The following is a 16,980-nucleotide window of genomic DNA, read 5'->3' as shown; positions in this document are numbered from 1 at the left end:
ACAGCACCTGAGTGGTTATTTGATAACTCCTTAATCAAATCCCTATGAATCTGGTAAAATGTGCCAAGTAGTTGAAAACCTCACAGCAAAAATGGATGAAGCATACATATATGCTACCCACATCTGTCCATTCCCATGACTCCCTGTTGGGGTGGAATGGGCAGTGGAACTTTCCTTGGCTAGTTCCTTCTTGGTGGCTGCTGTAATGAACATGGCATCAAAAGGGACTCCCTTGCTTCAGAACTGTCTGCCTACTGGTGGTGCCATTATCCTGTCCGGTCTCTGAGGAATGGGTTCTATGATGTTTGGATCCTTCCATGCCCACTGTGAGATCAAATCAAGGAGCCCATTGGAGGGCGAAGTAACTCTGGAGGTAGACGTTACAGTACCAAAAGCCTCCAGAACAGATTCCTCAGAAGTCGGGTTACTGGGTGTCTAGGTACCTCACTGCTTTAAGGATTTCCAGGACATCTCCAAATGAGACATCTTCAGAATGTGACCATGGGGACCCTTCACCTTAGTTGAAATCTGTATCCTTGGTGATGGACTCCTCTGTAGACTCAATGTGCTTCCTCTTTCATGTCCTATTTGTGGAGGCCTCTTCAGTTGGATACTCTAGGGAGGAATCAGAAGAGAAATAATTCCCTGAGAGGGAGCCTAGGGCTTCTGTACTGGCTGTTCCAGTGGAACAAGATGGTGAGGCTCTAAGTGCTGGGTCATCATGGTGGAAGACTTTGGATCTAAGGGGGAAGCTTCCATCAAAACTGCCGGAGCAGAAAATACCCCCTTTGCAGCCTCAAATAAAAATCAGCCCAGAGAAGAAGGACATTGGACCCAAGAAAACATGCTTCTGCACTGTAGTCTCTCAGGGCAAATTCTCCGAGGGGGAAGCCCGAGCCGAGCCGTCCAGTGCCGAGGCTCCAAGGTGTAGAGATGGCTCTAAAAATCTCAAGAGTCGAATGCAACACCTTGGACCTGACAGGCAGGCTATGGCTCCAAGAACTCTCTCGGATCCTACGGGACAGGAGCTCTAAGGGCTAATTTCGGATCTAAAGATATCTTATCTTCACATTCAAAACTGACGAATCCAGACAAATCAAATCTACAGATTCTGACGCTACAGCTGCAGTCAGAGGAGGAACCTACAACGAGGGAGGTGACATTTGATCTCCTGAACCACAGGGGTAGGAGCAGAGGGAACCCCAAATCTGTCCCTGCATTAAGAGGATTTTCTTTACTAGTCTTTCCATGTCTTCTTCACTCAAACTTCTAGAAGAACAAGCAGAAAGGGTTGATGGAGACTGTGGCACTCCAAAAAGGGTGAAGGTACTCTGTCCAGTACGGGATCCAGGGAGGGGGAGTACCTTACTCTAAGTAAGGGCCTAAAAGTCAAGGCTGGGGATGTCAAATCTGAAGACCTAGGATCCGACGACTTGGAGCTTGTCGGATCCTGTCTGTGGGCATTTGGATCTGAAGTGGTTGGATCAAATGATTTTTTTTTTTTTCAATTTCAGATTTGTAGTCAAGGACGGATCCATCCTTTCCTGTTTGGATCCAGGGTTGAGACTACATCTTTTGCTTTAGGAATCTGAGGAAGATGAAGTAGATCTCAGAGGTGAAGATTTCCTAGACACAGTAGAAGTACCTCCGGAAAAAGCTTCTCCGAAAGAGGATGGGAGAAGACCTTTTAATATTATCTTATTTTTTCTTTCAACCAAAGGGTGTGGATTGACACTGTGGCATATTCCCGTAGATGAGGAGGACCCAGATCATAAACGCATAAAGTGTGGGCATCAGACAGAGGAAATTTATGCCCACATTTTGAGTAGTTTTAAATCCTAATGGCTCTTCTGACATCTTTACAGCTTTTATACAAGGATCTAAACACAGAAAGGAGAAAATCGATTTTTTTCCCTTAGAAAGCAGAAGGAAAAAAGGGAAAAATACCAGCAATGGTAAGAAGAACTACCTGGGTAAAGGAAGAGGTACTAACAATGGTATCTGGAGAGTACACAAGTACAAAAAAAAAAAAAAAAAATCAAGGGAAGAAAATTAGACAGGGGTTATTAAATGGATGAAAATGGAAGCTGGGTAAGGTTTAAGATAATACCGATAGTAAGCAGTAAGGAAAATGGAATGTAAGAAAAATAACTGTCAATTATCTCTATGAAGCTAGAGACTAACAGTAAACCACGTCTTTTCAGTAGAATGGCAAATGAGATCGGAGGTAATTAGGACTGGTGCATTGTGGGCAAGGGAAAAGCTTGAGAATTCCCGGTTTCCACAAGCTTTAGCAATGGCCGAATCGGATCAGATGGATCAGATCCAAACCCATCAGTTGAGGACAAAATGAAAATCGACATCAGATTTGTTATTCAATACTGAATTGTCTTGTGTGAAAGTTATTTGTTACCTTAGCAAGAAGATTTATTAAAATAACTTACCAGTGGATGTACTGAGAGTGTATCTCAATATATCTATGTCAAATGGAGGTGTGAGAGGAAAGAGCTGATTCAGTAAGGCAGACTAATTGAACATCCAAGCTGCCTTTACAAAAAAGTCTCCTAATCACTATCTTTTTCAAAACAGAATATCAGCACAGAAGCACAACAGTATTATTTTCCACTACAAATTCCTCATTATGCAAATGTGTTAGAAAACAAAACCTATAGTGCACTCTGCTGTCAGGGCAAGGGCAACGGTTCTCTATTGTAGATACTGGCTGAGAAAGATATTTACTTACAAGTACCTTAAATGCACTTTTTAATGAAAAAAAGAAAACAGATCACAGAAGAAGAAAATGTGGAGGTATACTGGTGCAAACATACTGCTTAGGGATGCCACATACCTTTTCAGCAGGCCTCTTCTCGGCTTCTTTCTTGACCTTTTCAGTCCCAGCAGCTTTGCCATTGTTATTGCTTAACGTGGGCGGTTTAGATTCCTGCTTGATGGAACTCGCTTTAGCGACAGGCACTTTTGGCAATTCTGGTTCCTGAGAAATTTAAATCGAAATGTTACTATCAGCTTTTGTGTATTAAGCATGTTCTCTGCCCTACACTACTCCAGAAATTACCCTCAGAGAAAAGAAACCAAATAGCAAGCACTGAAAATATGGATATACATGCAGGGAACATATATTAACACAGTGGAAACTGGGCTGTACTGGAATAAAGCATTTGCCTAATAAGCAGCAAAGATGCCCACGTCACAAGTAATTTAGAACAAATATGCAGCTATGGAGACACTGAGTGATTTATTCTTTTAACAAACTCCATTATTGCCTCAATGTGGATAAGGTACAGTTGTTTGAGAATGGATACATCAAGAAGACTGAACTACATTTCTGTATTTACATACTGCACCAGGAATGACACACACAGTCATGTACGTATACATGTACACACATACACCTCTACTACATACTCCATTATTGCCTCAATGTGGATAAGGTACAGTTGTTTGAGAATGGATACATCAAGAAGACTGAACTACATTTCTGTATTTACATACTGCACCAGGAATGACACACACAGTCATGTACGTATACATGTACACACATACACCTCCCACAGAACTGCAACAGGGTACTACTTTATTTTTATTTATTTATTTATTTTTAATTCATCCTTTGTTCACCAGGTTAGTCCCACTAAGCTAGTAGTGTCTTTTCAGGGAAGCCCCAAAGTGGTAGTTATACTATTAGGGGAAATTTGTCCAGGGCATCTGGAAAATTCACCTACTCTTGGTAGTAGGGGGAAACGTGTGTGTGACACAACAGACTTCCTGTTCCAATCATGGAGGTAGCCTGGAAAATCAGGGAGAAAACATAGCTGATTCAGCTTGTGCTGAAACTGGAATGAAATTTGCTGAAAATGTAGTCAAAATAATACAATAATTGGCTCACAGTAAGGACTAAAAAGAATTCAATAGGGAAAATAGTTGAAGAAAGGAAAAGAAAATTCAAAAATACAATGCTCAGAGAAAATAAGAAAGGAAAGGGATAAACATGTTATTATACTAACTGTTCTTAAGAGCTGAAAATATCAGTTTTAAGTGTGAACAGTATGAAAAATCTTAACAGGAGAATAGGTATATTACAATGGTGTGCTGCAGTAGATGCACATATTATTGTTTTAGAAGATATCAGATTATTAACGGAGGAAGAAAGAACAAACTGAAAAACTGGAAAGAAATGTGCTCAGGCATATGTATATTATGTCAAGAAAGCATTAAAATATTAGATGCAACCATAATGGAACTAGGACGAATTATGGTAATAGACTTGAGATGGAAAATGTGTACAGAATGCACATTTAACAAAAAAAGAGAGCGAAATGATGTTTAAAAATATTCTTGAATATGTCTGTGTAAATATGGATATTATAGTGGTAGGTGGCTTTAATTGTAATTTAAGAAAAAATAAGAGCAATTGTAGTGTTAAAATAAATTATAAGAAGTGTAAAGTTAAATGTATGGAAGAATAACCACTGGACATACAAAATGAATGAAATTAGGACAGAATTGATTATTTTAATAGCTGATAGTTTAAAAGAAAAAAGAATGGAGTATGTTGGATTTAGCTTTATATGTACATGCAACAAAAATGAGAATGAAATGATGTTTAAAAATATTCTTGAATATGTGTGTAAATATGGATATGATAGTGGTGGGTGACTAATTGTAATTTAAGAAAAAATAAGAGCAACTGTGATGTTAAAATGGTTAAAGAAATTATAAGAAGTGTAAAGTTAAATGTATGGAAGAATAACCACTGGACATACAAAAGGAATGAAATTAGGACAGAAATTGATTATTTTTTAATAGCCGATAGTTTAAAAGTTAAACAAAGGAATTGAGTATGCTGGATTTTTAGATCATGTAGCTATATGGGTTAAAGTACAGGAAAATGAAGAATATACAAGACTATGAAAGAGAATTAATGAAAAGGAATTAGATTTATAAGAAAAAAACTTAAAAATTATGAATATGAGAAGGTTTTATGAGAATTGGACTGTTTGGTGGCTTATGAGAAATATAAAAAGTGTTTTTAGAATGTATAAGGAAAAAAGAAAAAGAGATACAAGATATTAAATGAAGAGACATTCAGAGACTTATTACAGAAGAAAACCCCTTTTATTAAAAAGAAACGCATATATAAAATTAAATCAAATTAAAGTTAACAACTTGTTAAATAAACAAAAATATAAACAAAAATATTGTTTGCAAAGAAAGAAGAGGTACCACCATATTTCAGTAAAATTCTAAAAGAATGAAAATAATAAGAAAATTAAAAAATAAGAAAGGTAAGCAAATAAGACAGCAAGAAGGAATATATGAAATAATTAAAGAATATGTACTTGAATAATTTGTTAAAAGAGAAGAAAACATAGAACAAATTTATAAAAGTTAAAAAAATTAAATAAACAACTTTAATGAGTATTTAGAACAAAAAATAACTATGAAAGAATTTAATGAACTTCTAAAAGATATTAACAGGAATTTTGCAACAGGACAGGACGGAATTGAATATGGTATGTATAAAGAAATGGAGTGGCAAAAAATAATTTTTATAGAAGTTAAGAATGAATGGTTAGAAACTGGAAATAAAGAAAGAGTTATGTACAGGAGTTATGAAATTTATATTAAAAAGGAAATAAAGAGGAGATAAAAAATTGGAGAAATATAACCCTGAATAATGTGGGTTATAACATTTTATGAGAATAATAACAAAAGGTTACAAGAAATGGATGGAATATATGACCACAATGTATTTGGAAGAAAAGGAAAAGGAATTCAAGAGTTATTAAGGATAATAAAATAATTGATATCATAAATAAAAATGTAGAAGTGAAGGTTAGGATAGGGGATACAAATAAAGCCTACAATATTATTTAATATAAATCATTATGGAGAATTTTGCATGCATATAATGTAAGCAAAAATATTATAAGTAATAAAATCTGTTTATAAAAGGAACCATGTGAAACTAAATGTAAATGACTGGAATGGGGACAAATAAAAACAAAATGTAGAATAAAGCAGGGCTGCCCAACTAGTAGTGCAATCTTCTCATTAGTTACGAATGTAATAGTGAAGGAAATTAATAAAATGTCAAGTAGCAGTGGATACAAAATGATGACGAAGTACAATTGACAATAATGTATAATTATCCGGATGATATTGTATTAACTATTAAAAATAAAGTATGGACGGAAGAAGGAAATGAGAAAACAAGAATAACTTTAAAAAAAATTGTTTAAGTATAAATAAAAAGAAAAGTAAAGGAATGACTTAGAAGGTATGAGTTTAATAAAAAAAAAAAAAAAATATATATATATATATATATATATATATATATATATATATATATATATATATATATATATATATATATATATATATATATATATATGAATAATATTTGGAAGGAATGAATACAGACAACTATGGGATAATGTACTCAAAGAAGTAAAGGATAGGACTATTTTTCCAGAAATCATACAGATTTTCATATAGAAAAAAGCACACTTGTTGAACACCACAGTAATAGGAAAAATTGCTTCTGTTGCCAACATCTATATGATTCCTATTAAATATGAAAAGAAACTAATGATGACTGTATTTTCTTTTATTTTGAATCCAGTCAAGAGAGGGATTCTGTATATGAAAGAAGAGCAAGGAGGCTTGGGTTTAATGAACCAAAGTGTACATACAGCATCTTAAATTTTATATAACGTTTTAAAAGGAATTATGAAGGAAAATAAAAACTTGATAGAGATGACACTATATTTTAAATATAAAGAATTGTGGGAAGGAATGGAAGTAAAAAAAAAAAAAGTAAAAGTATTGTTAATGAAGAAACGAAAGAGTACCAAAACAAAATTTTGCTATGGAAAATAAAAAAGAATATATGTGAGAAAAATAGAAAGGAATGGTAATATTATGAAAGCATGTTACTGCATTGATCCATGAAAAGATTTAGACATAGATAAGAAAAAAGCCATAATGATGAGATATAATAACTATAAAAAGATTATGGAGATTGTCTTATTAGAAAATTGCTGGTTAAGGCAACTATGCCATACAATAAAAGCAAAATAGAACATATAATAAATGTGAAGAGTTTGAGACTACTGAGCATGTGTTTTTGTAATGTGAAAGACTTAATTTGTGGAAAGAAATATGTAAACATAACACGGTGAAACGTTTGTTAAAATCTGAGCAAATAAATATGGACATAATAGAATTTGGTTATTATGCATGAAAACAGGAAGAAATGAAGAAAATGGACAGAGTATTATTTCATGATTTATGGACTGTATGGAATGAGAGATTAAATGAAATTGAATACAATGGAAAATGGACTTGGACAAAGATTCTGGAGAAAACGATGTTTTGGTTGTAGATAAAAGAGGGGAGGATGCCTAAATTGAAGTTTATAATGTATGGAGATTTGTAAATAGATGTAAAAAATGTAAATAAGGGTCTACATTACTTTATCGAATAGCTATTCGTCGAACCCCTATTTGTTGAAGCCGCTCTTCATCGAATGGCAAATTTCAAGTAGTGCAAATCGGTGGTTGGCCAACCAAGCCAGCCACCATAAAAAACATAAAATGTAAAACCTACCAAGGTGGGGGGGGTGTTATACCAACTCCAAGATAACACTACAGTGGGGAAAAGGGCAAATTCCAGATTGTGGCCAACCTGTGATTTTCCCTAGTTAAAATTTGCCATTCGATTAAGAGCAGCTTCGACAAATACGGGTTCAACGAATGGCTATTTGCTGAACAACCATTCGATAAAGTGATATAAATCACTTAAATAATATTTAATGTATAGATCAATAAAAAAAACTACTCTTTTAGATAGGTGCCATGGATCTTTTACATCCAGCTCTACTACCACCAACTCAAGCAGATGGGGTCTCGGATTAATGTCTCATCAAAAGGATAACACACTCAGGAGTGCAGCACCCCCCCCCCCATGTTGCACTGCAGTGTCAGTAATCGATCTGCCGGGTGTGGGAATACAACACATGGCCTTCTGCACCACAGGTCAGTGAGCTACCTGCTGCACCACTGACGGTGCATAAAAACACAAGGCTTAAAAAGGAGCCTCTACAAAGAGAGGGAATAAACAACTTTACTACGATTTTACTAGTAGCTTTCAGAATACACTATTAAAGGTAAGGGAAGGGTGTACCTCTGCTATGCAAGGCATAAAGTGAAGAGGATTAACAGTAGAAATTTAGGGTGAGCTGTTTGGAAAGAACAGAAAGGATATGGGAGAGTGAGGTAAAGGGCAGGTAGAGAGTTAGGTTGGGCTTTGGCAAGAAAAGATCCATCAGTTTAATAGTGTTTCCTTTAAAGCTTTTTTGAAGGAGTTCTAATGATTAGTGGAGGCTTGTTCCAAGCTAAGGCAACTGAGTAGCTATACAAGTGTTGGTCGTTTTTTTGGGGGGGTTTGTAGATTTCTAAGACAGATAGAGCTACGTAAAGAGCAGTTAGGTGTATATAGAGGGATGGGGGGGATGGTGGGGCAGGAGGATAGTTTGTTGAGGATAGTGTGTATAAGCAGCAGTTGGGGTAATAGGAGCTGGTGGGGAAATTTGAGCCAGTTTAGTGTTTGCAGAGAGAGAGACAGACAGACAGAGGTGAGATTTGCAGTGAACCTAGCAATTTTGTGAGTGAGTTCAAGTTTGCTCTTTAGAGAGGACTGTAGATTGGTCAGGACAAGTGATGCACAAAAAAAGACTAGGAAGAAGGTAGGCATAGGCAAGGGACGATGTGAGTTACAAAAAATGTTAAATATGAAAGTTCTTCAGTAGACAATGAGCTAAAAACTGGTGAAAGTATAAAAGTCGGTCTACAATTGCTGATTTTATAATGAATTATAAAAAATGTTATTTTATTTTCCACAAATTACTAGTGTTGAGTGCAAGATAGAGCCATGATATTAGCTTTCCAATTACACATGTCATCTGCTGTTTTGTGACACTGTAGAATATGTGCAAATTATGCAAATATTTCACAATATTTGAAAAAATGTTAATCTACACAACAATGCATGTTAGATGGCAGGTATCAGTGGCAACACTGTCCAACTCTATGTCACACAGCTTTTTTGAAATTAACTTGCTGGTGGATGTATTGAGTGTGTATTTACATGCATGCAGCAAAGAAAATAATGCTGAAAGTTGTAACTTTGCTTTGCCAAATAAGCATATTTATCACAGAAATGTCTTCATACTCTGCCGTCTTTTAATGTGATTTTTTTTATTAACACTAACAACTTGCATATAGTTCCCTGAAATGACAGCATCACACGCCAGTTTTACATTATTAATGTAAACATAGAAAATACTTCACATATTTCACAGCTTTAAAAAAAACTGCTTATTAACTCCATCACTGTACATGTTGACCATTACACTATGCATGCTTAACAAATCACATCAACTTGTAGACACCATTTTGGTGCCTTTGTTTTGGTAAGTATGTGTACCAGAACTGCAGAAATTAAGACTTGAAAACAATGACAGTGATACTCTACTCAGTAGTATGGGGAAGTCTCCATTGAAAGTCTGCTTTCCTGATGACTACATTCATGTTGGACGCAATGAGTTAATAGATACTGATGGAAAACTAGAGAGAGAAAAATAATGACTTTTTATTTAATCCAAACAGATGGCTAGTAAACAAGAATGAAAGACAGGCAACCTGTAAATGGTTAATCTCCCAGGCCCATACTTATACTTATCAAGGGTATCAGAATTTGTCAGAGATTTGGGATGCATAGCTACGCTTAAAAAGGCCCTTGTGGCCATTAGCCTAGTAAACACCTATGAACTTGGAAATGAGGTTTAAAAGAAATAATGTCAGAAAAAAATGGTGTACCAGAAGGAATTTCATGACAAAACATGGTAAATTTTCCCCAGATGTTAAAACTACAAGAAGATATATTTTTTGGAACTGAGAGAGGACACAGATTTATTGGGAAACCTCAATCTAAACCAAATGTTCCACCTAGGTCAGTTATCAATGAAAGCAATTTCACAGCTGGATGAACATCTACTATTAACATCAGCATGGTCAAACTATAAACTTAAAGTGGGACACAGAATCAGATTTTTTTAATGGCTATGCTACAAAAACAGTGGACAGGAAAGCATGCCTACTTTTAGTCAAAGTCCTTAAAATTGACATTGGAGTACACATCCTTTTCCAGTATGAACATATCCTTTTTCAGTGTGAATAAAGAGGTTTACTTCTACAGGAAAATGATATTCAACAATGTAGAAGAAGTTAGATCCAATATACAATTATGAACTCACCATAGCTCTGCATCTGTGTTGTCTGTTTTCATCCTTCAACTGATGGGTCTCAGATCCAACCTCGGCCACTCAACAGACTTTAGGCTCTGTAGCTCAAGCTCCTCCCTTTACCCATAATCTCTTCAAATCAAATTTTCCTTCTGTTTAGTTAATTACAATGCAAAAATGTAAAAAGCAGCCGATAATAATATCCAAGTTAAAGGGAACAGAAGGTCAAGGTGGAAAACAGAGGGGAGAACCAGAGTAGGAGAACTCTGGAGACCAAAAAGCAAGAACTAATCAGAAATATCCCTCAGGTCATACCAGGGTCAAGACAAAAAAAAAAGACAGCAGCTGGGGAGCTGAAAGAGGACAAAAACAGCCATGGACAGTTATGGCGAGTACATATCTGATGCTGTCTTTTTCGTATGATTGTTCTTCAACTGATGGCACATAATCCCCAGCTAGAATAATCTTCAATGGTACTCAAGGACTGCACAGATCTCATCTACAGCTGATTTAGAACAAAAAGCTGATGATGTGGCCATAGACCTTTTGGAGTGTGCTTTAGGACGTTTGGGTAATGACAAGCCTGGGATGAACCCAGCCACTGGGGATGCACATAACCCAGCCACTGGGGATGCACATAAACCAGCCACTGGGGATGCACATAAACCAGCCACTGGGGATGCACATAACCCAGCCACTGGGGATGCACATAAACCAACCACTGCCACTGGGGATGCACAAGCCAGTGCATTTCTTCGTGCCAGTCCCAAGCCCGGATAAATGGGGAGGGTTACATCAGGAAGGGCATCCGGTGTAAAACCTCTGCCAAATAACATATGCGGACAACAGTACAGATTTCCATACCGGATCGGTCGTGGCCCAGGTTAACAATGACTGCCACCAGTACTGTTAGCCAACAGGATACTGGCGGAAACTGGGCTACTGTTGGCCGAAGGAGGAGAAGGAGAAGAAGAGGGGGAAGGCATACCCGAAAGCAGAAAGAGAGGAGGAAGGTTAGGAGTGTAGTAGTGAGGGTAGGAACTTTGAATGTTGGCAGCATGACTGGTATAGGGAGACAGCTGGCTGATATGATGGAGACAAAGCAGGCTGATATACTGTGTGTGCAAGAGAACAGATAGAAGGGGAGTAAGGCCAGGTGTATAGGAGGTGGGTTCAAATTGTTCTATCATGGTGTGAATGGGAGGAGAAATGGGGTAGGGATTATCCTGAAGGAACAGTATGCCAAGAGTGTTTTGGAGGTGAAAAGAGTGTCAGATAGAGTGATGTTTATGAAGCTGGAAATTGGTGTAATGATGAATGTTGTTAGTGCATATGCTCTGCAAATTGGGTGTGCGATGGATGAGAAAGAAAGAGTTGGATGAAGTGGTGGTGAGTGTACCCAAGGGTGAGAGACTGGTGACTGGATCGGATTTCAGTGGGCATGTTGGTGAAGGGAACAGAGGAGATGAGGAAGTGATGGGCAGGTATGGTGTTAAGGAGAGGAATGCAGAAGGTCAGATGGTAGTGGATTTTGCAAAAAGGATGGACATGGCTGTGGTGAATACGTATTTTAAGAAGAGGGAGGAGCACAGGGTGACGTACAAGAGTGGAAGAAGATGCACACAGGTGGATTATATCCAATGCAGGAGGGCCAGTCTAAAGGAGATTGAAGCCTGTAAAGTGGTGACAGGAGAAAGTGTAGTTAGGCAGCATAGAATGGTGGTCTGTAGGATGATGTTGGTGATAAAGAAGAGGAGGACAAGTGTGAGAGCAGTGCCAAGGATCAAAGGGTGGTAGTTGAAAAAGGGTCATTGTGAGGTGAAGTTCAGGGAAGAGTTACAACAGGCATTGGGGGGCAGTGAAGAGTTACCGAATAGCTGTGTAACTACAGCAGAGATGGTAAGGGAGACAGCTAGAAAGGTGCTTGGTGTGACATCTGGACAGAGGAAGGAGGACAAGGAGACCTGGTGGTGGAATGAGGAAGTGCAGGAGAGTATGCAGAGGAAGAGGCTGGCGAAGAAGAAGTGGGATTGTCAGAGAGATGAAGAAAGTAGACAGGAGTATAAGGTATGGCAAAGAGAGAGGTGGCGAAGGCTAAGGATAAGGCATATGGAGAGTTGTATGAAAGGTTGGACACTAAAGAGGGAGAAAAGGACCTGTACCAATTGGCTAGACAGAGGGACCAAGCTGGGAAAGATGTGCAGCAGGTAAGGGTGATAAAAGGATAGTGAGGGAAACGTACTCACAAGTGAGGAGAGTGTGTTGAGCAGATGGAAAGAGTACTTTGAGGAGCTGATGAATGAAGAGAATGAGAGAGAGAGAAGGTTGGATGATGTGGGGATAGTGAAGCAGATTAGCAAGGAGGAAGTATGGACAGCTATGAAGAGGATGAAGAATGGAAAGGCTGTTGGTCCAGATAACATACCAGTGGAAGCATGGAGGTGCTTAGGAGAAATGGCAGTGGAGTTCTTAACCAAATTGTTTACTGAAATCTTGGAAAGTCAGAGGATGCCTGAGGAGTGGAGAAAAAGTGTTTTGGTACCTATTTTTAAGAATAAGGGTGATGTGCAGAGTTGTAGTAACTACAGAGGGATAAAACTGATCAGTCACAGCTTGAAGTTATGGGAAAGAATAGTGGAAGCTAGGTTAAGAAGGGAGGTGATGATTCACGATCAGCAGTATGGTTTAATGCCGGGAAAGAGCACTACAGATGCAATGTTTACTCTGAGACTGCTGATGGAGAAATATAGGGAAGGTCAGAAGGAGTTGCATTGTGTCTTTGTGGACTTGGGGAAAGCATACAATAGGGTGCCTAGAGAGGAGTTGTGGTATTGTATGAGGAAGTCAAGAGTGGCAGAGAAGTATGTAAGAGTGGTACAGGATATGCACGAGGATAGCATGACAGTGGTGAAGTCTGCAGTGGCTGTGACAGATCCGTTTAAGGTGGAAGTGGGATTACATCAAGGATCAGCCTTGAACCCTTTCTTATTTGCAATGGTGATGGACAGGTTGTCAGACGAGATCAGACAAGAGGCCCCATGGACTATGTTGTTTGCAGATGACATTGTGATCTGTAGTGAGTAGGGAACAGGTGGAGGAGACCCTGGAGAGATGGAGATGTGCTCTAGAGAGAAGAGGGAATGAAGGTCAGCAGGACTAAGGCAGAATGTGTGTGTGAATGAGAGGGAGGATAGAGGAATGGTGAGGATGCAGGGAGAAGAGTTGGCGAAGGTGGAGGAGTTTAAATACTTGGGATCAACAGTTCAGAGTAATGGTGAGTGCGGAAGAGAGGTGAAGAAGAGAGTACAGGCAGGGTGGAATGGGTGGAGAAGAGTGCCAGGAGTGATTTGTGACAGACAGGTACCAGTAAGAGTGAAAGGGAAGGTCTACAAGAGGGTAGTGAGACCAACTATGTTGTATGGGTTGGAGACGGTGGCATTGACAAAAAGGCAAGAGTCAGAGCTGGAAGTGGCAGTGTTAAAGATGTTAAGATTTGCACTGGGTGTGACAAGGATGGACAGGATTAGGAATCAGTATATTAGAGGGTCAGCTCAGGTTGGACGGTTTGGAGACAAAGTCAGGGAGGCGAGATTGCATTGGTTTGGACATGTGCTGAGGAGGGATGATGGGTATATTGGGAAAAGGATGCAGCTGCCAGGTAAGAGGAAAAGAGGAAGACCTAAGATAAGGTTTATGGACATGGTGAAAGAGGACATGCAGGCGGTTGGTGTGACAGAGCAATATGCAGAGGGTAGGAAGAAATGGAAACAGATGATCCGCTGCAGTGACCCCTAACGGGAACAGCCGAAAGAGAAGAAGAAGAAGTGTAATGACAGGCCTTTGCTCCTGCAAATAAATGCAATACAATACAAATCAGTGAGCCAGCTAGCTAGAGTCAGTTTTGTCACTGCTGCATCTAATTTAACCTTGGAAAAGGATACAAACAACTGCTCTGACTTCCCTAAATCTTTAGTTCTGTGAGTGTAAAATATAAGCCGTAGATGAAGCAGGTCTTCTCCTTTGCTGGAAAATTTGGGAAATAAAGCTGGTAGACTGACTGAGATCAGCTTCTGACACCACTTTGGGTAGAAATGAAGTGTTAGTCTGAAGTGAAACCCTGTCCTTGTAAATCAGGTATGGTGGTTGAGAAGAAAGTGCTTGGAGTTCGGACACCTGTCTAGCTGAAATAATGGCAACTAGATAAAAGGTTATCTAAGACAGAAATATCAACTCTTTCATTGCTGAAGGTTCGAAGTGGGGCTAAGTAAGGGACTAAAGAACTAGTGTAAGGTCCCACAGAGGTACAGGATCATTAATTGGCAGCTAATGGAACAAGGCACCCTTAAGAAAAGGTTTTGTACAATTTTAAGGTAGCAAAGGATGAACGTTTTACACCAGGTGAAAATTTGAGATGGTAACCAACTGCACCTTGCCAGTCAAATAATTAGCTCCCTCACTGAAAATGCAGGATAGAAGCAGAAAAACGGTCCAAGTGTCTCTCAAGGGCCTAAAATAGAGAATATTTTCCATTTACTTTAAGTTTTCTGGTAGAGGCCTTATTTGGTGACATAAAAATGTGGTGAATAAGGGAGGAAAGCCTGGAACTTCCAGCCATTACTGGAAGTTCAAAAATCATGAGCTCATTTTCAGGGATAACATGTCTGGGTGAGGCAGCCTGGATAAACGAGACAGAAGGTCCTGAACAGGATTCAATAACCAGGGAAGGTGAAGTAAGTGAGGAGAAAGGAAGGGGAATCATACTTGGTGAGGCCACAATGGGGCAATGAGGATCAACTTTTCCATCCACTAGAAAGATTTCTGAATAAATTTGGGGATGAGAGGAGTTGGGGGAAAGGCATACATTAGACCAGTTTTGGCCAATCATGAACTACAGTGTCTCTCGGTGACCCCCCCTTCTGGGGGGATTAGGGCAAAGTACCTGCTGCAGTTGGTATTGAGGGGAGAGGCAAACAGCATGGTTGACACCACTGGCAAAAAATCATGTCCACCACTGGATTAGTTGAGAGACCAATCATGAGAGAGTAAAATGGACCTGCTCAGTTTGTCTGCAGCACAATGGTTTTCCCCAGAAAATGTACTACCAAGAGAAAGTGGTTAGACAAGCTCACCCATTGCCAAACTCTCACTACCTCTCTGCAAAGTGGGTAAGAGCTGGGTCCCCCTTTCTTTTTGATGTACCAGACCACTTACATGTTGCCTGCTTAAACTGTAACCATCCCTAGAGGGATGACATCTTGAAATGCCTGTAACACATAAGACTGCTCTCATTTCAAAGCCACTGACTAAAGACTGGCCTCTGTCTGGGACCAGATGCCTTGTATTGTCCTTCCCAAACAATGCCCCACCATCCCAGTTGGGAGGTATCCATAGACACTGTGGCTTTGAGAGAAAGAAGAATGAAGGGTGGGCCTTGGGAAACTTCCTCTGAATTAATCCATCATGCTATGTCTCATCTGCAAACACTTATGATGTACATGGGAGTCATCACTAGCTGATGTCTTTTGGGTTCCACTGTAGCATTCTCGAGTGAAAATGTGCCAAAGGTACTAGTACTGTGGAAGCCACCAATGAGCCCAACAGATGGAGGACTAACTTGGCTGCAGGTGAATGAAGAGCACGGATATGTAATGACTGTTTTCTTAAGGTCTCCAGCCTCATTTGAGGTAGGTTTGCCACTTGTGATTTGATATCTAGACAGGCTCAGATAGACTCCAGTTTGTGCTTGGTAAAGTTGATATTTGGAGAGGTTTAAGATGATGCCCACCAGGATATAGAGATGAAGGAGTGATCCCTAGCTTGTAGTAGTAGAGGCTTGGTGGAAGCAGATAGGAGCTAGTTGTCTACACATGGAAAGACCTGAAATCGTTGCAGTCTCAGGTGAGCTGCAACCACTGCCACCACACACTTGATGAACACCTTGGGGGCTGCAGGGAGACCAAAGGGCAGGGATCTGAACTGGTATTTACTTGCTGCCAGCCAGAAGTGTATGCATCTCCTTGAACACCTGTGTATTTTGATATGACAGTTCTCATCCTAAAGATCTACAGACCACATACAATTGTTCTTCCTTAAAAGAGCCAGGATGGACTGCACCATGACTATCCAGAACTTCTGAATGGTTTTACAAACCAATTTAAATTGCTGAGGTCCAAAACTGCTCTGAGATCTCCAGTCTTTCTTGGTACCAAAAAGAATCTCAAGTAAGTTCCTGATCCTTGCTGGCCTGGGAGGAACAGATGGATGACTTTTTCTAGCAGCTGTTGTATTTCTGTAGCTGCAGTTTTTCTCTGACAGGGTGGAACACTGGGAATTCTTCTGTTGTGTTTTGGAGGGAAAATGGTATATAATAACCTCTGGACGCAATAGTCTACACACAAGAATCTTTGGTAATGGCTATCCAGGCTTGCAGGTGCAGGAACAGGCATCCCCTGACTGCCTTCAGAGTGCAGTAGTCAGGTAAACCTTCAGGGATGCTGATAGGGTTTGGCTGAAAAGGAATCTTAGAAGGAGTCATGTTAGCACCGCCACTGCTGTGAGGACAGCATCTTGCATTAGAATTTCTCCCTCTACCGCAAGGGGATCTTTCTCAGTAGGAGTTTTGGGAAGAATTACAACTTTCTGAACCACAATTTTCT

General features: G+C 39.3%; 1 protein-coding gene across 3 annotated transcripts in view; it reads right to left on the bottom strand.

Annotated features, from left to right (window-relative positions):
- INTS12 (integrator complex subunit 12) overlaps positions 1-16,980 on the bottom strand; it is a 523,496-nt gene that overhangs the window by 287,915 nt on the left and 218,601 nt on the right. For all 3 annotated transcript variants that reach the window (XM_044061307.1, XM_044061305.1, XM_044061306.1), the window contains exon 3: positions 2,849-2,992. In XM_044061307.1, coding sequence (XP_043917242.1) covers positions 2,849-2,992 — 144 coding nt within the window. The remainder of the gene's footprint in view (positions 1-2,848; positions 2,993-16,980) is intronic.

This window comes from Protopterus annectens, chromosome 2.part0, assembly GCF_019279795.1.
Source record: "Protopterus annectens isolate FY-2018-M chromosome 2.part0, PAN1.0, whole genome shotgun sequence".
Classification (NCBI taxonomy): Eukaryota; Metazoa; Chordata; order Ceratodontiformes; family Protopteridae; genus Protopterus; species Protopterus annectens.
This window is presented reverse-complemented; position numbering and strand designations above follow the sequence as displayed.